At 33.9% G+C, this 19934-nt stretch overlaps 1 protein-coding gene across 1 annotated transcript in view; it reads right to left on the bottom strand.

Annotated features, from left to right (window-relative positions):
• Nucleotides 1–19934, bottom strand: part of CEP290 (centrosomal protein 290kDa) — a gene marked incomplete at its 5' end in the record, with an annotated part of 44532 nt that overhangs the window by 18645 nt on the left and 5953 nt on the right. Inside the window, 16 exons of the mRNA XM_009587355.1 lie at nt 1048–1314; nt 1979–2113; nt 2201–2308; nt 2551–2715; nt 3836–4291; nt 5057–5168; nt 6162–6313; nt 7211–7416; nt 8223–8334; nt 9887–10060; nt 10609–10839; nt 14110–14212; nt 16455–16570; nt 17587–17736; nt 18717–18881; nt 19436–19578. Of these exons, the coding sequence (XP_009585650.1) occupies nt 1048–1314; nt 1979–2113; nt 2201–2308; nt 2551–2715; nt 3836–4291; nt 5057–5168; nt 6162–6313; nt 7211–7416; nt 8223–8334; nt 9887–10060; nt 10609–10839; nt 14110–14212; nt 16455–16570; nt 17587–17736; nt 18717–18881; nt 19436–19578 (2795 nt within the window). The remainder of the gene's footprint in view (nt 1–1047; nt 1315–1978; nt 2114–2200; nt 2309–2550; nt 2716–3835; nt 4292–5056; nt 5169–6161; nt 6314–7210; nt 7417–8222; nt 8335–9886; nt 10061–10608; nt 10840–14109; nt 14213–16454; nt 16571–17586; nt 17737–18716; nt 18882–19435; nt 19579–19934) is intronic.

Below are 19934 nucleotides of genomic sequence, written 5' to 3'. Positions count from 1 at the left end.
ACAGTACCTTCATGTTGATTGCTCACTCATTGCTCAGTATTGCTCCCCAAATTCTCCTCTAATTTTGGCAGTTTTTAAACATTCTTTTCTTCTTGTTATAATAAATGATTTTTTTTCCTTTTTAACACTATTGGAAAAAATCTACTATTGCAGTTTTAAGCTATGTAGCAAGTAGTATGGTGCAACAGAACAGGAGCTGGAGAGCAAAACAGTTGGTGTTGGTCCTTACCAACTATGACTATCAATATGGATAGCGATAACCATACTACGTATTTTTCGGGTCTATTTACTTTGGACTATAGTGTAATCCCGTGGATTGAATGTCTGCTAGCAGACAGAGCACAGTAGGCTCATTTTTAGACTGCATCTTCTGGTTTAGTTCCAAACCAAAAAACTTGATTTCTCCCAGAAGAAATAGCTACACATGTTAACCAAAGCATACTAAGTGAAGATGATAGGAAGTCTGCTTTGGAAATGTGCTCCTGATTCAAACACACTAAACCAGATGCATATTTACTCTTGAAGTACCTCTTAGACACAAGGTTTATGCTTTAAAATATGCTTTAAGGGTATAAAGGTATGCTTAAATAATATAAAGTATGCTTAGATACACTGTTTATGCTTTAAAATAGGCTTTAATTTAAAATATGCTTTAAGAAGCATATTTTCCATAAATGCATGTCTTTCCTGTACCTTCCAAATTCACTACAACAAGCAGTCCAGACATCATTGTTGCAAGTACTGGAAAATCCCATATAAATATATAATATACTGAGACCACTTCTCACAGCAGAATTTTAATTTTCTTTCTGTCACACTAACTTAATTCCTAGACAGACATCATATACATAACCTCCTGACTGAGCAAGCCTCCTATTCTAAGAAGTTAAAAAATTCTACATGAACTTTCTACATAATAAATTAGTAATCATCTCTGTTATCTCTGAGGTCAGAAACCTTTAAAGATTTCACTAGCAATGAGATAAACAAAGAATCAATTAAAACAACTTAAAAATGGAAGAATTTTTGAGCAAAAAGTTTAACTACCTCTCTTGCTTTAGCAAGCAAATGTTGGTATTTTTTTAACACTTCCTCCTTTTGATTTAATCTTGCTTGCATATTTGCAGTGGTTTGATGAGCAATTTTTATGGCATGATGGTACTCTGGATCATCTTCTTGTTTGCCTAATTCAGCCATTATTTCCTCTCTTTCTGATGTTACAGGTAATCGAAGTCTTAGTTCATTTATAACTTTGTCTCTTGATAAAACATTTTGTTCAGCTTTCCACAGAGCAGTTTCCTTTTCTTTTAATTTCTACAACAAAAAGCAATTGTTGCATTTCCAGAATTCAAACACTGAAAAAAGATCATACCTTTTAAAAAATGTACCAGAAAGATTTGGCTAAGTGGACTTACAAACACAAAACGTTTTGCAAGCAGTTCTGGCTGTATGGGATTACTATTAGATGAAAAAGGTCCCAGAATATCATTACCGTGTCTTTATGTGTTCATTTGCTTAGCAGAAGACACTTATGCAACTCATTTTGTGCTACCAAATTAAGAAGCTGCTGGTTTTCAGATTTCTTAAGAAGCACAAATTATCTTCTGTAACAGAATTTCAATTTAGCAACCCAAGATAAAAGGATTTTGCTATGCTACTTGTTAAATTTAATGTAACACTTGCTAAATTTAACTAGCTATAGTCAACTGAATTTTGTACAGCAAGAGCATCTTACCCTACTAAATGAACATTCTAAAATATTCGAAAATTTTCCCCAATAATTTGTTCCAATGGAAAACATATTTAATTTTAGGCATGGTGTGATTATATTATTTACATTTTCTCTGTGTTAAATAATTCTAAGGGATTGGACACATTTGAGTGACATTTATAAAACAATATTTATTATATAAAAAAAATAAAGGGCATAGAAATACAAACTTTGTCCATTTATATGATAATTTATACATTTAATTACCTCCTCCAGTGATTTACAGGTTGCCCTAGTTTCCAGGATTGTTCGAATATGCTCCCGAATCTTTCTCAAAGCCAACTCAAGTTGTTGTGGGAGTGGCAAACTAGGGTCTGGAACTGATCCTGTAGCCTCTTCCAACTGCACAGAAAGATTCATATTCATGTAATCTGACAGCTCCGAAAAACATGCTTATGAGTCTATTTTTAGTTAATTCAGTGCATGTACCTTTAGAGCTGTACTAAGTATTTCATTTTGTTGATGATCATACAGGTCTAACTGGCGCTGCAGTTCTACTTCCCTCTGGTCCCAAGCCATTTGCCTTTCTTCGTAAAACTGTAACAAATGTTTGATAAAGGTATTTTATTTATTGAAGGCAATGGGAATTTTATAACCAACTTAAACAGAAAAAAAAGAGATACCAAATGTAAAATACTGAAATGTGCTATTGAAAAGAATTACAGAACCAAGATACAAATATCTATATTAAAAACTTACTGCGAAGAATCTTCCTTTTTAAAATCAGTTAGTGAAATAAGGAATAGGCTATTTTTCTAATAGCATGCAGAAATACATACCTTGTTCTGCTGTACAATTTCTTCTTCCAGATTATTGATTGTACATTCATATTCAGAAATTATATTACGCAAATACTTCACCTCTTCCTTTTGCTTGACTAACTCTCGATTGAGTTTAAGTTCCTGCAGATGGAGTTCCTCCATCTTCATATGCCATTCAATTACCTAACAATGAATGATACACTATTATATTTACCAAGCCCACAGGCCACCTAGATGCAGCTACGCTCTTTGACTTTGAGGCACTATGGCACTTATCCAACCAACAGGAAGAAAGAGGTTCTGCCTTTTTAAGCTTCTTCACTTCTCATGAGTGAGGAGGCATGGCAAGAGTATGAAACTGCAAGAGGAATGACTGAAAAGTGCAGCAGACAATCGGAGAAGCAACAGGTTTCCCCTACACAGACAGAAGTGCATTGCAAATAATTTTCAGATTACCTAAGTAAGCTATAGTCTATGCATCTGTCCAGACTGAACAAAAAAAGCATGCAACAAGTTTGGTTTTCTAAAACAGCAAAAGATTTTCAAAACCATTAAAAACTGTTTGTATTCAAAAATGCGAATGTACTAAGAATAAAAGACATATTTATGTCAAAATGCTCTAGAAAAATATTTGAAAACTGGCTTAAAACTAAAACATGCCAAGAGCACTACAACCATTGCTTATGTGCAGACATCTTTAGTCATGACAGATATAACCGTATTATATAATACATAGAGATCTGGAAGAGCAGTGAGAAAGCCTTATTCAAATTTCAAGGCAACATTGTTTACAATAGCAAAATATGACCAAGTAGAATTACATGAGTATAATAACATTTCTGACCATGCTGCCTAAATTATTGGCCCTGGATTTATTTAAAAAGACATGGATTTGTAGTGAAGATTTCAATGCAAGCTCATGGAACAGAACTTCAGAATGGTACTCTGTGTTTAATTTAATTTCATTCCTAATTTAATTAAATTCATAATTTAATTCAATTTAGTATAACTGAATTCATAGTTAGCCTCTACTTCCTATGCCACTTAATTGGGCACAAAAGAAAATTAGTAAATCTGACTGCGCTGACTAACATAACGAATAATGTATTATTGTAAATAACTAATGAGGTATTACTTTTTTAAAATAGGAAAACAAAAAATGATAGCTGTCATATTCTAACAAAGTATATTTTGAAGTCATTAATTTACATGAAAACCGATGTTTAGGGAACAAGCTGAACTGAAATGTAATTTAAATGCAGATCAGATGAACAAAGCTATTCAAAGTTGTAAAATAGCAAACCTTTTGAGCTCCTCTTGTATCCTTCAATGCACTTACTAATTCTTCTAGACTTTTCAGTTTTAAGTCCATCTCTAATGCTCTGTTTTCTGCATTTCGACGCTCCTGCTGGGCATGCTGAACTTCCTCCAGGATCCTCAGTTTGTCATTCTGTAGCTGAATCATTGTTTTAGAGAATTTTTCTTGCTGTGCTAAAGGCAGAGCACCACTAAACTGTCGCCGCAAAGACTGAACTGTCTGTTGTAGATGTTTGGCTCTATTTCTTCCTTCCAGTCGGGCAAAATATAAGGCTTGCTCTTTCTCATCAAGCTTCTGCTCTAAACGTAGATTATGGATCTCCATCTTCTGTAGTTTCAATTTAACCGTCTCCAATTTGCCTATGGCAACAGATTCACTACCTTGAAGGGCTATGATATGTTGATGCAGTTTTGCAATAACTGCTTTTTCATCTGACTGTGCCTAAGAACAAAATACATCAAACAAGTTTATTTTTCATTTTGAATATGTTAACGCAGTGTATATGTAAATATAAACAAGCTATCTTTTTTTTGTATTTTATATATTGCACATATTTCATTCCATAGGTAAGAGCAAGAATTAGCCACTAAAACCAGCTTTTTATTTTTTCACTATTGTTTCTACAGCCACCTTTTAGAAGTACACCTTTTCAGATACTGATCTTAAAAATTGTATCTTTCCAAAATACCGGGAAATGAGGAAGAAATGTATACCTAAATTTAGATAATATGGTAACTTAAAAGCTGGCAAAAGTATTGTATTTAGGGATTCTAACCATTCTAGAACATGAAAACAAATCTCAAGAAATTGTTTCAGCTAATAACAAAGCAATATAATCAGTTTACTGCAAATCTTTAAGATTTACAAGTCGTTGCTTGTCTTGTAAGAAATGATCAAACTTTCCTGATATTAGATTTAAATATTGACCATGAGCTATTAATCAGTTAGGAATACTAATTACCTAAATAACATGGAAAAAAGCTCAAGATCTGTAATAGCTGTACAGCTAGAAATGGAAAAAATGAAGAAGGGAATAATTAATGTAATATAGAACACCTGAAAGGGTATGGCTACTACAAGGACCAGCTTGCTAAGATCCTTCTGAAATGCTTTTGCAGTATCCTAACTCACTGTAAAATTACTTCATTTCTTCTCACTCCAGGGAAAAAAAATTCAAACTGCAGTGTTAATAAGGTTGAATTTTACCTGATAGTCTAAAATTTGCATTCTAAGAGATTCGACTTCTTTATCTCTGTATTGCTGGCGTGCCTCCAGAGCTTCCACTTGCATTTTTGCTACATCAGACAGTTCTCTTAACCTTGCAGGGGAAACAAGAGTATTGTGTCACTTGAAACCACTGAATAACTTACTAAGTTTTTCTACATAGAAGATGCTAAGAAAAGGTGCTTAGTATGTTTCCTCATACCAAAACATTTGAAGACTCTGTTCTTTTCAGCATACTATTCTCTACTACTCAAGAGTCCTTGTTATGAACATTCTTCTGTATTGCCTCTCAACTTTTTCACAGGAAATTTTCCTGTAAGTTATACAGAAGTTTGCTAGCAGTAACCTACTCCAGGAAAACAATGCCATGGTTTTCACCTGAACTAAGCATCTCTGTCCTCTATTTCTCTCATAATAAATGGACATAAATGCTCAAAAAGTTTCATTTTCTATTCCTTTCTCTGCTTCCCCGAGTCTAATCATTCATTTTCAGTGTCAAAAATCACTGCAAATATCCCCATAGACTTTGTTGGTTTAGGAATATAACTAGATTACATGATTTACTCAAAGACAAATGTCCATATCAATGTATCTAAAAAGGTAATTTTTTTCAATTTATGCATACAAAGTTAATCTCCTTTAAGTAAATGGCAAAAAAAAAAAACCCTACTGCAGTTTAATCTTCGAGATATCGATGACTCTTTGGAAGTAAGAATTGCTTTCCAATTTCTTCTATGAGGTTTCAATACATTTAAGGGAGGTTGTGGCACAGAAACAAAATAAACCTTAATTAATTAGCTTAAAAATACTAGTAATAAGTATCTAAGTGCACACTTACCCATGTCTATCCAGGCCAGCACTTAATTCCTTGTTCAAATCAAAATGAAGCAAATTACTTTCTTTATAGTCATAAATTAAATGCTTAATTTTCAATTCCAAATTTGGCACATATAAATGCCAAAAAAATTAGCCACTGAAAATTATCTGTAAGTAATACATAAGTAGTGTATTACATAAGCCTATATAGCCTAAATTTTTGCATGCTTCTGAACATACTGCATTCGAAATTTGCTACTTCAACACTTACTTTGATACTTCAATCTTGAGCTCCATCTCATGCTTCTCTAGGTCCATGATTTGTCGTCTATCTGCATCACTTACTGCCTTACTTACACTCTTTGACAGTTCATCTCTTAATTCCTGTTCCACTTTCTGTGCCTCAAGGTTGATTTTGGTGAGCTTAAAAAAAAAAAACCAAAACCAGAAACAAACAAAATGGTATCCTAAGCACACAATTGCTCCCAACCCTGCAAACAAAAAGCAGTGCCAAAAGTATCTTTTCTTTTTTAGTCATTACAAAACACTGTTCAGTTGTGTTCAAAAAACAATTTCCGTTCCTCCCTGCTTAAATGTCTTTTTGTTTGCAGCATTGCATACATATAGGAACAGATACACAGGTTGGCACAGAACAGGATTTTAAATCAAACACAATTTTTATTAGTGAATTTTCTTAAAACCATTACTGCAAATAACTTGCTCTTAAACTACAATGAGAAAAAAAAAGAAAAAAAAAAGAATAAGACTGTAAACTCTTTAGGAAATCAACAGTCTTACTTATATATTTATATACTGTCTAGTATATCAGGATTGGTAACACAAATACAGGTTGTAAGTGCCAAGACTTACGGTAGTGTAGTTCTTTTGTTCTTTCTAAAAAGAACTTTCATAATTAAGTGATATTCTTTCAAGCAGTCTGATTTTTCAAGTTGATTATTGAATACCAAGTAACTAATGTAATTAAGGGAAAAGTAGCAGAAAAGGGATCATATGAATTAGACACAAGAAATACAGGTCAAGAACAGACCTTTTTCTAGCAGTCTGCTGAAAAACTAGCAAACTATCTATGAAGATGCTCATCGTGTTTTACAGAGATTAACTAATGTTTAAAATAAACTACTGACAAATTAATTAGTTATATTTTTTACAAATGTCCTGTGCACGCAATATTGCAGCTATATTTTGCATCATAAGCTTATTTGCCAGTCATGACACAAGATAGATTAATCCTTTTTGAAAATCTCAAAAGTATGCTTTTAAGATGTGTCAGATTATGTTGTTAAACCTCAACAGATTTACCTGAGCAAATTTTGTTTCCAATTCAAAATTACGTTCTTCTATTTGCTTTACAGTGTTCCTTAAATGTTCATACATTCGTTGTGAATGTTCTGCTCTCTGTCTTTCATTTAGTTCCTTCATTTCCAACATTGTGATTTTCTTAGAAATGGACAAAATCTCACTGTTGGTTATTGCTTTTGTGGCCTTGTCCATGGCACTGTCATCCCCTACATTAAAAAATATTTAAATTAGGGAATACACAAGCTAATTCAACTATGGAAATTATTTGCATCATGAAACAGAACATGATTTTTGCTTTATATCTGTCAGATAAACTTTATCAAAACACCTGTATTATTTTTTAAACTACAGGCATGGTTATCTTGCCTTATTACATGTTTGAAAGGTATCTAATTTGAATAAAATATTATTATCAATTATGAATGGATATAACTGCAGCCACGGTTATTGAGACTGATAACTATTTTCAGTGTAGCCTTTCACTTTATCCTTAATTCAGCTGGTAAATCTTCAGGAAATTTAATTTAAAATCTGTAAAAGAAATAGATGTGGATGAGTTCTTCTTGAATAATGGGAATTGAACTGTACACAAAGAAGCCCCAGCTATCAAGAAAAAATACTTTTTTACAGAGCATGAAACCAGGAAAAAGAAATAATTTTCCTGACAACCTATGAAGTACTTTGACTGACAATCAAGTTAGAACATATTGCACCTTATTAAAAAAAAAAAAAAAAATCAGGTGATGTCGCTTTACAAGTTCCAGCTTTTAAACCCTTGACCCAGTAATCCAAGAAAAGTCAATGCAGAACAGTTTCCAGAGGAAGATACCAAACTTGGTTTTGGTCAAATAGAGAAGTAAAATGAAACAAACCAAAAAAAAAATTAAGAGCGTTAATGAAAGATACAAAACAGTTTTGACTTTTACATCAATTTTAAAATGTTTTAAAATATTACTTTTACACAGGACATACCATTTGATTTTTAATCTTGCTATGTAACTTTCATACTTGCCCAGTTTAGTCATCTGTTCCCAAGCCTGTTCTACAGTGTGAAGTTTCTCTTTTGTGATCTCCAGTTCCTTATTCAATAAATTTATCTGTGCTTTCAAGGATTCATTCTCACGCTGTATGACAAAAAAGTTGCAACATAACAGCAAACTATTTAACTGTAGCAGATTTGATGTTCTGTATCTATAAAATCTTCTAAATTAACAGATTTTACCTATGCACAACCCATAATCTATGTATATGGCACCAGAAGAGCATGTTTCCTCCTAAGTGTAAAAATGCTAGTCTTTGCTCTCTATGTTGTACCTTACTGTCAACTAGTATTACTGTGAATATTTATCATCGGTGACTGTGATTCCTAGAATGTCTAGTATTAGATGAAGAAATCTATGTTTGTCATACTAAACACCCCAGTAACAGTGCGAAAGAAAGAAGTACTTCCGGAGGATATTTCATCCCGCACAGAATATTTCATCTTGCACATAAATACATGTTTGAGACAGATCATGTGCTTCTTTTAGCTCTTTTAGGCATCTAATATGATGCCAAACATTAGTTTTGTAAATGTTCCTTCACTCCTCCAAATAGAAACACAAATTTCCACATTAACCGGTAAAACAAATTGAATACTTCATATTAAATTTAAATTTCTAATTTTCTAAACACATTTTTAGTTTGCTATTGATAAATGATTCTCTAACTCTGTGAAATCGCTGAAATAGGCAATGCAAGTTTTCATACACACAAAATTTCATAAAATAGAGAAGAAATCATTTATTCTTAAGCTAACTCAAATGCACCTACCTGTTCCCAAGCAGACAAATTTAATAGTTCAGTAAGTTTACCCACCACATGTATTTAACCCTTACCAACCACAGAAAGCCAACAGACAAGAACATGACAGGAGTTTTAACTACTGGTTAAACTACTACTTTCTTGGACTATTATTTCTAACATGAATGAAAAGTGGGAGCTAATAACGTATCTTTAAAGCCAGCTTCACAGTTCTTGAAAAGAACTCCCTTCTACTTGAGAATAAAAGTTCAAAGGAATAGTTAAATATTTCTAGTCCCTACGACATTTTGCAAACACATTGTGAACAATCTTTGGTTATTTACTTTTTTTTATGAAGTAAAATTCCAAAGGTTTACTGCCTTTTGGAACTGAACATTTCATTCTTCTAAGTCAGGAATTAGTAAGAGCACTTATTTTGAGGGAAAGCTTTGAAAGTGTTTACACTCAATCTACTTTCCTCATGACCTCCAAAACCGAAGATGATAGCAAATATTCCTTCTGCCAGCCTTGTTTTGGTAATCAAAGAACTAAAAAAACCCAGAGCTTAACTTAAAAAGCAAACAAACGAAGAAAAAAACCAAACAACAAAAACCACCAAAACAATTAAACAAAATGCTTTTATGTAAGCCCATTGAAATAAAATCTGGGACTTTGTGTATGTTTCTTAATCCACTGAAAAATAGCAGGTAAGCAAATTAAAATTCGATAGCAACAGTAAGACTGGCTCCAACATCTCATACCCATTATGGAACCAGCAGTTCCAGTGTTGGGACTTCCGTTCTATCTTTCCATTAAGTGAGAACAAAAAACAATGCAAAACGAATATATAAAGAGTTTTTTCCCCTTAGGGTTCAAACATAATGCAAACATTACCTCCATGTGTTCCATGTTTGTTGTCCGTTGCACGAGCAAGTTATCGTTTTGTAACATATCTCTGTATTTAGCAGTTAATGCATTATACTGCTTATTAGCCAGTTCTAGCTCAGACAATGGCACACTACCATCTAACACTTTTTGCAGAGCCGCAATCTTAAAGCTAGCCATTTCCTATGAAAATAATCAACACAATGGGTTACTAAAGTCTGCTTCATCTTTAAATAGAAAAAATAAAATTACTCCATGGAAAAAGAATACCACTTAATATAATGACACTGGTTTATTTTACTAAATTACCGTCCACCTTTATAAATTGCTTGCAATAACCATTGACAAAATCTCTCTGGTATTCCAGCTCTCTGGGTAATTTTATCAATAGTTGCCTCTCAATCATAAGGCACTGTCAAGAACGTATTTTATAACGATAAGTTAATACAGGCCCTAGCAACCTGCAAGGCCAAAAAGTAAAATTTGGTTTCATGTGACACTTTCAGTAAAAAGAACTTGTTGAAGCAACTCCAGAAGGGGAAAATTCGACAGGTTTCGTATTATGATGCTTATTTAAATACAAAGAATGTTTTTACAAAATTTATAACAGCATTTAACAAGCATTTGGGTAATGCATTCAAGAAACCAGCACTGCCTCCATCTAAAAAATAGTTTATTTATTGCCAAATTGTAAAAATAAAAATGTGTACTATTACTACTATAAACTATACCTTGAATCGTTGCAAGTTTCCAATCTTCCCTGTAACTACAGTCTCCATATGTGTTATTTCACCCTTTAGTTTCTCATTTTCTTTTCTCAGATGCCGTTCCATTTCAAGTAAAGTGGTATATTGCCTTGTTAGTGACTTTTCATTAACTCGTAAAACAGTTATTTTTCTATTATTTTCTGCAAGTACTTTTTTTGTTTCATCAGGATCCAGTTGAAGTGCACTGAGTAAATTCTGTAAAATAATTTTTTAACAAGACCTTTGTACAGAAATATGGTAAAACTCAACTACTTAGACAAGCTTTCTTGTACATTTTTTAATCTAGGTGTAAAAATTCCGTTAATCTGTCTGAAATAATTTCTTTTTGCTAGTAAAACATATACACACACTCAACACATGCATAAGCATACAATATTCTATGATAAGAAAATAAAAAAATTAAATCTTCAAAATCATTAGTTTCTGAGGAATAGAAGGTAAATACATCTGACTGACTAATTGGAATTTTAGTTAATGCTGACATTTTCAAAATTTAGAACAAAAATAATTCTCTGCATACATTGTCATCAGTCTTCCCCCATTTTAGTAGAATCAAAACAAATGTATTGGAACAATTGTCTAAATCAAATAGAATTCCTGTGGTTCCTAACAAACACTAATAACGTCCTACTTCGAGGACCAAGCCAGTATTCATAAAGCAACCACAAGACACCGCCTATGGAAACATGCGTGTGTTTGTGTGTATGTGTGCACACACATGGGTTCGCATGCATGTATAAATCCAAGGTTGGGGGGCGTGGACAGGGGGGAAAGGGAACTACAGCAACTCACATCACAGAAGGCATGTGAGCTTTAGCTTTGCTGTTGCACACATCAGCTAGCCAAGGAGACAGGGAGTAGAAATTCGAGCTGTAAAATCCCAGGTTCCTATGAGCCTAATGAAGAAGAACAAACAGGTAGCTAGAAAAAAGTCCTGAGTCCCGGAAGCCTGAAGCCATGAAAAAAATCTAGTTCTGTGACAACTGGCAAAGATTTGGCTTTTCTGATCAAGAAGCCTGTTTTCCTTAAGATTTTAAGAACAAGCAACACATTTTCATTGATCATTCACAGTGAATTAATTTCAGAGAAATGTTGAATCTGAAAACGTTCACCTAATTCTAATCAAAATTACATACTAACAAAAAATAATGCTGCATAATAGTACGTATTTTTTATCTTTGGATAGGATGTGCTTCTGGAAACAAAAGCTATTGGAAAACAGTAATTTCTTAAAAGATCTCAGCAGTACTTTGATAGCACCGCTAACATCATGAAACTCCATTATATTTTGAAGACATTTAAAAAAACAAATCCCAGAAATATCTTAATCCTGCTACAATCAACTCCTGTGACTCTGGAAATGCAGAATAAGATACTGAACAAATTAAGTAAGATGGCATGTGCCCCTCCACCTCATACAATAGAAACATCTGCAAACCAATTTCAATTTCTCTTTTCTGGAAATATATTTAGACTTAATTGCCTCAGGATAGAATTATTTTGCAAATCAGTTACAGTTATGAACATGATTATAAGCAGGACCACATACCACTACAGTCACCCCTCAGCAGAAGAAAAGGGTTAGAACTCAGCTGTCTAAACTTAGGCACAGTCATTTTCAACACCCTGTGATATCCTTGCCCTGTGTCTGCTTCTCTAAACGGACACGTGTGTCCCATATGTCTTCTGTCATATTTGGCAGGTTTTGCTATCTGCCCAAAGACACCCGAAGCCATCTAAAACTGCAGTATGTCTGTGATTAGGCACCTGCGTCAATTCCAGGAATTTTAAATATCACCTTGTTAAAAAGTTATTTTTCACTTTTCTTGATAGAATATTGAATTCAGTCTTGGTGGAAGTAAATCAAAATAGAAAGATGCATTCTGTTTCCTGTTTTTGTGAAATACTGATACATTAACAGATATATATAAATAAGACGTAATTCAAAGTAATAACCTTAAATCTTAGTATAAATTAACGTGTTTTCCATGGGGGTGCCTGCACTGCTCCTCCTCTGTTAAGAGAGCAGTGTAAGTGTAAATAGTGTGTGTGAACTGAGAGGGCATTTGCTCAAAACTGATAATGTTGAAGAGGAAGATGACCATCAACCAGATTGAATAGTAACCATAAAATTAGAGACTTGAAATAAAGAAGCAGTCAGCTTGAAAATTAGTATAAAAGAAGCATGAAAACAGTGGGGGCAGAGAGAGTTATAATGCAGCACTCATAACCTAGTTCAGCTTTAGAAGTTTCCCCACTGTCCCTGCACCCTCTGTGGAGACGTGAGCGCTTCCTCCCTGCTGGACACCACGAGCCTCTGCACTCCAGCTAATGGACTGGTGGTACCAAGTGCAACAAGTAACGACCCCGCACCTCGGGTGTGTCTATGTGACCTCCTGGGGTGATTTCTCACCAGTGCATGGATTAGCAGCCTGCAGGGAGGCGCAGGGGTACACATAACACCAGAACACCCCCACGTGAGGCTGCACCTCGAATACTGTGTTCAGTTTTGGGCCCCTCACTACAAGAAGGACATTGAGGTGCTGGAGCGTGTCCAGAGAAGGGCAACGAAGCTGGTGAAGGGTCTAGAGCACAAGTCTTATGAGGAGCGGCTGAGGGAACTGGGGCTCTTTAGCCTGGAGAAGAGGAGGCTGAGGGAAGACCTCATCGCACTCTACAACTACCTGAAAGGAGGTTGTAGCGAGGTGGGGGTTGGTCTCTTCTCCCAAGTAACAAGCGATAGGACGAGAGGAAATGGCCTCAAGTTGCACCAAGGGAGGTTTAGACTGGACATTAGGAAAAACTTCTTTACTGAAAGAGTGGTCAGGCCTTGGAAGAGGCTGCCCAGGGAAGTGGTGGAGTCACCATCCCTGGAAGTATTTAAAAGACGTGTAGATGAGGCGCCTAGGGACATGGTTTAGTGGGCATGGTGGTGTTGGGTTAACGGTTGGACTCAATGATCTTAGAGGTCTTTTCCAACCTTAATGATTCTATGATTCTATGTACACAGCACCCTGGAGCACACACGAGAGATGGGTGTACGCAGTGAACTTGCACTCTCAGGAAAGGGTGTGTGCGCTGGTAACCTGAAGGGGCCAGGGAATGAATATAACTGTGTGAATGTGGATGTGTGGGATGAGAAATATTTGGGATTAATTCCTGAATGGTGCTTAGAGATTTTTAGGTCTATAGTAACATTTTATATGTGTCTTAATATTGTAATTTACCTTTTGTATTCTTGATCCCAATTCTGAATGTATAGTTCACTGATTGCTAGTTACTTACATTCCACTAATAAATCAATAAACCACTTCCCTACTGATTTGATTTGAATTGAGCAGTTTTCCCCTGCAACATTTTCCCCACCTAACAAATTACAGCATTGTATTAAAACCTCTGTTCTATGTATTAAAACCTTTTTGAAAAATGAAAGCAACAAAAAATGAAAGTAACAAAATTACTTACAGAATATGCCGTTATTTTTGTAGCATCCTGTTCTTTTTGCTCTTCTAGCTTTTTCTTTTCCTCTTTCATATCTTCTGATTCTTTCTGCCAGCTTTCCTTTTGACTAAAACAGTAATTAAATATTTTCATTTAGAATGATGAAAGACTTGATGATTTTTAAAACTGTAACTAAAACAGCAACCCTGAAATATTGAAACCAAGATACTTATTTTTAGCAGTAACGTAATTTGAAAAAGACATTATAAATTGTAGATGGATTACTGAAAAACTATCCCCTCTGTTTAGGCTGCAGCTGGTTTAATGATGAAAATAATTCTTAAGTTAAAGTGTCTTATCTCGTCTTCACCTGTGTACTATAGTGCAGAGATAGAGATGCCTTACTCCCCCAAAATATACACACATTCGATTTAATCTGCTTTAAGTTACATACTTGTATTTCAAATTAATTACTTTCTTGTACGTGTCTTTGTAAAAATAGGCAAAGTTTAAAATTTTGCAAATAAAAACATTTCCACTTTAAGCACCTCTCTGGAAACTCCAGGTGTCCCTTTTATAGGAAGGGAGACAAAAATTATACTAGTGGCACTTACCAAGCCGTGAGCCTGGAAACAGGCCTTTTCTTTTTGAAGCAGACTAGACCCAGCAGATTTCAGCAGGTATTTACAATTGTACCCAATAATTTGGCTGATAAGATTTACAGCTAGATAAAATGGTTTGGCAAATAACCAATGACTCTTTCCATAACTATTTCCTTTGCATGAAGCACTTGCACATTCATTAGCTAAGAGAGACAACTTGCAAGGGGAACAAGGCTTCTGCAGCTCCTGAGAGAGAGAATACCTAAGATGATTTTGAAGTATTTTTAATTAATCATACAGAACGGTACAATATCATAAGGAAAAGATTACTCGCTCATCCTCTGAGAATTCCCCACAGCATAGTAGTTGGCTTTTTCTTTAAAAGATGTCGGTTCAGATTTCCCTCAAGTGGACAGAATTAAACTTAGGTTTCCCATATCCAAATTCTGCATTAAAGGTCAGACTTCTAAACAAAAGGGCAGGCAATGGCTGTAATATTAACTCAATTTTTTCAACGGTTTTGCAAATCTTTCCTTCTATTACATTCATTTTATTTCAGATGCATAAAGGACATAATTTTCCACCCTAGTTTTTGTATTTCAGTGAAAAACAAACAAAAACATGAAAAGATTCAGCTTTGCTTTGGCCCAAACTACTCTCCTCTATCCACTTTTATTTATTTAATTGGAAACAAAAAAGACTATGAACTGTCTATACATGTCTAATAAGGAAGTTCCTATAGTCTGTATAGGATAGTTTAGGCTAGTTTAAACCAATAATCAAGGGTATTTCAGAAGTAGTGTTTTCTCTTCAAAGAAGATCTCTTAGTTTCTTCCATAATGGAAGAAAATGGGGGAAAAGGAAAGAAAATGCTGTGAAAGTGCATCTTTATGGGATGCCAAGTCAAAGAATCTCCTCCCCTAACTTGAATCTGTAACAGGTTTGGAGAAGGAGCCTTGAATCATCATCTTATCCCTGTCATTGGAGATATCTAATCTAGTAATAAATTAGGCAGTATATTACAGCCTTTAATATTTTCAAAAAGCTATAGCTTTAATGCCTCAAACAGAGATAATGTTATCTGGGAAGTCTTAACTGATTCAAAGAACAAACAGAAGGTCCTAAAAGAGAAAACACCCTTATTCCAAAAGCTGTCCAGTGACTGTTCATTCCAATCCAAAGATAGAAAGGACACAACTAACAGTCTGTTAATTGAAGAACCCAAATCACCCATATTCATACCTATGCTCCTAACAGATGAAAATCCTTTTTTTTGGCCATAAGAAGAATTTTATAGAAATTAGATTCAATTAAGCATATAAAGGAACTAAGAGTCTGAAAGAAAACCAACTACGAAGTCCTGACAATGAAATTTCGGAACAGAGATCTCTGACTGTATTTGGATAACAGTTTTCTTTTTTTTTCCCTCAGAAAAACTGTTAGGACCCATACTTGAAAACAAAAGAAAATGAGACTGATGAGTCCATAATACCAGGTTCTAATAAATACAAGATATCGGATGCAGAAAGCACGATGCAATCCTCATTATAAAGTATGCAATATGAAAAGAGTCCAGCAGAAAATGTTTTTTTAAGAGTTTTCTGAATCTTTACAGGACTAAAGAAAATATATGGAGTCCACATCCAAGAGCAGTAGCATTTATGACATTAACCAAAGAACTACTTCAACACAGCCACAAATTTTGTATTCAAAATTATTAAACATTTAGATAGTTGAACTTTCGTAATTCAGAAAAGAGAACAATACCTTTGATATTCTTTATACAGCAAGCCTTGCTGATGACGAATTACTGCAAATTTTCGCTTGTAGTCCTCTACTGCATCTTCTAATTGTTTAAGTAACTGTTCTTTATTTTCCAGTTCCTAATGATTATTTTCCAAATAAAAATATTGAAGTGATTAATACAGGTTTTAAACATGAACGGATTAATCAAAATGCCAGTTCTCCCTTGTGTTTTTCATGATAGATGTTTCTGTCATGAACTGTGTGAACTGCAGATATGAAATGTGTATTTTCTTTAGAAGCAACAGATGAAAAAAAGTCCAATAAACTTTGGCATTCATATTAATAGGTGTGAAATAGTGCATAATTGCACTGTGGATTACAGCCCTCAGAATTCAAAACACCATGACATGTTGCTAACCTACAAAGAATACTAATTGAATGTCTAACTGGAAAGCTATGTTTTCTTCTCATGTTCCCGAATACTGTTCTACTTTATAATCATATACAGTTGAAAAATATTCTCTAATCAACAAAAGTGATCAAAGACAGAAAAAAATAATTTAATAATAATAAAAGGTAAGTTCTTTTTACTCCAATTCTCAAAGAACCAATTCTTCTTTACTGTATGTTTGTCTGCTATGCTTCCCATGAGAATTTCTGGCTTCGGTTTCAATGTATTTATGCCTCTTTTTACAAATGTTGACATATTTTTGACAAATAATGGAATGAAAATTCATATGGCAAATAAATAGAGACCTTTGCTGTATAGAGAAAAACTGTTCAGAGTAGGATTTGCACATGCAGACTCAGGTGTGGAATCCAGACAGCACTAAGAGATAATTTCTTATAGAAAGAATGCAACTGCAGAAGTAGAAGGAAGAGTGAGCAAATACTTAGATCAAAATTCAGATTTAAAACAAAAAAATCTGAATTGTTGTCAAAAATTTAATTAAGTATTACCTTCCAGGTTTACAACACAGCAAAATACTTACAGCTTAAAAAAACCAGAATAGCCCGAAGAGTTTACTGAATGTCAGAACTTCAAAATAATTTTGGAGAGTTCTCCCATGTCCATACATGGCATGGTACTAGCTTTTGGAGGAATTAGCTATATGTTACAAATATTCTTGATATCAAGGAATAAATGAGTTACCTGTATAAGATGTATTAAATATTCATTCAGAGAATTAATCATATTAACACTTGAAGGAGCCATTCCTTCTGGAAGATTCACTGTTCGGAAGACAATATTGGCACCTTCTGACTGACGTAATAAGCAAATTTCATTTTTCAGTTGTGCAATCTAAAGAAAAGAAACAAAAACATATAGAAGTAGCTCTTGCTATTCAATTAAAAAAAAATCACTGATGGAAAATATATTGTTTTCCTGTGCTACATCAGTTGTTATTAACAACCTAATTCACTTCCACTTATATTCTAAAGCATTCAAACACGCTTTAACCTTTTAAAAATGCTGTGATTCCATAAATCATTAAATGCATAGTATCTTAAGCCAAATTTATCAAATTACTCCAGCAATCAGGGTAGCTTCACATATCTAAGGATTCACCACAGTTTTATTCCAAATTGTTTAAAACACAGTGCATTTCTACTCCTTTTAAAAAGATGAAGTTTTGGATAGAATTATTGCAATGGTTATTTGATGGTTTATTCTAAACAAATCTTTGCCTTTTCATTTAACTTCTTAAAAGCTCTTGGTTCTCTACTCGAATACTACTCTAGAATATTAGTTACTGGCAAATCTTCTTGCACCACCAAAGCTGTTCTAAAAGGCACATTTAGATTTGGCTTCTTGTAAGATAATATTCCATTCCTCATGCCTGCCCTGGAAGAAGCATTCCACAGAATCAATTGTACAACTTAAAACAAGATACAGGATTTTAGAGAACTATTCATAATTTTAGAACACTTTAATCTCTGTTACTTATTTATAAATAACAAATGCAAGACTACTGGCTTTTTGAAGAAAGAAATCTGTGAGCTTTTTTGGGCATGGCTCTCCCTAAAAGATAGGCATGCTTGGTGTTTAACATGGTAGGATATTCCAAGGATAAAGTAACAGTAAGATTTGAACTTAAAATGGACAAATTGGTAGATCCAGTACATAAATTTAATTAAGATTTGTATAATTACACATTATTATAATTTGTATAATTCACATAAGCTAAATTCAGTATCTTATAGATTGTGTGGGTTTGTTCTAAATTATCAGAGCAGCCATTTTTCAAGTACAAAATAAATTGTATAAAAAAAATTGTATACCTTTTCATTTGCATTTGCCAGCTGATTAGAGAAATTTGTTGCCTCCATCTGAGCCTGTTTCAGTTCCTGTCTTAATTCTTCATTTCGTCCTGTAAGCTGGTCAACCTGAGATTTCAAGGGCACACTAGCATCAAAGATTCCCTCTGAATTCTTAGACTCCATTGCCTAATGTAGTAAACATTTAATTAACAAAACAGAGAAAAAGTGCAGAAAAGCTTTGTTTTTTCATAATAAACTGGAGCCCTCAAATTTAGACGACATGAAATTTTAATGTTTTAAAACTAATTATCAGTTTCCTGATGGTATATTTGCCATAGATTGTGATTTAAATGGTTAAAAACACTGATTTTTTTTGGTACGGTGTTTGCATAAAGAATTTTTCTTAAACATTTCCTGCAGGTCCCATAGAGATAAAAGACATACAAACGAAATTTTACCTAAGCTTTATAACTGGGACAATAAACTTGCCAAAGACAGTTCTATACTATCCAGCTGAAGATTTTTTTATTATTATTATTTTTATTGGCAATCTCTTGTTGCTGTGTATTTTTAATTTGCATTTTTAAAGAGATATCACACTATGTACTCCTACTTGTAACTAAGGAAGTATATGTATAAGGAAGCTACTATTTAATTATACAATAGCCCAATAATTGAGGAGGAAAAAAAAAGCCTGTAAATCCTATAAAGCTAAATAATACTTTAGAAAGCAAGCTTACGTTAACTAAACGATCCAGACTAGGGATTATTAAGGCTGTTTCTCCTCCCTTCACACTAGGATCCTTCTGCATTTCCTTGACAGCTTGCAGTATTTCTTTCATTCCTTGTTCAAGTTGTTTATTCTCTTCTGATAATTCTTTTACTGTAATAAAAATTGTAAATGTGTCTAAAAGCACTGAAAAAATGAGTTAAGGTTTCCTAGGACATTTCATCATAATACTTGTTGATGTGATATATAAAAAGTATGTTCATATTATATATAGACATAACCAATTAGGAAGTTAAAAGTAGAGCTGCTAGCAACATCCGGAGAGTGTATTTTGCTGAAGAAATACCAACAAAACAATAATGAAATGCTTCAAGGAACACATTTGACTTTATTGAGCCTTCCAGTCTTCAGTGTTTCCTGCCACTTTTTTCACTTCTTTAGTAACCTGTCTGTCTGGCTTTCACAAATCCAGAAATGTGGCTATCTTGGAAATGTTTGGGTGTAACAAT

Source organism: Fulmarus glacialis, unplaced genomic scaffold, assembly GCF_000690835.1.
Source record: "Fulmarus glacialis isolate BGI_N327 unplaced genomic scaffold, ASM69083v1 scaffold2321, whole genome shotgun sequence".
NCBI classification, from domain to species: domain Eukaryota; kingdom Metazoa; phylum Chordata; class Aves; order Procellariiformes; family Procellariidae; genus Fulmarus; species Fulmarus glacialis.
This window is presented reverse-complemented; position numbering and strand designations above follow the sequence as displayed.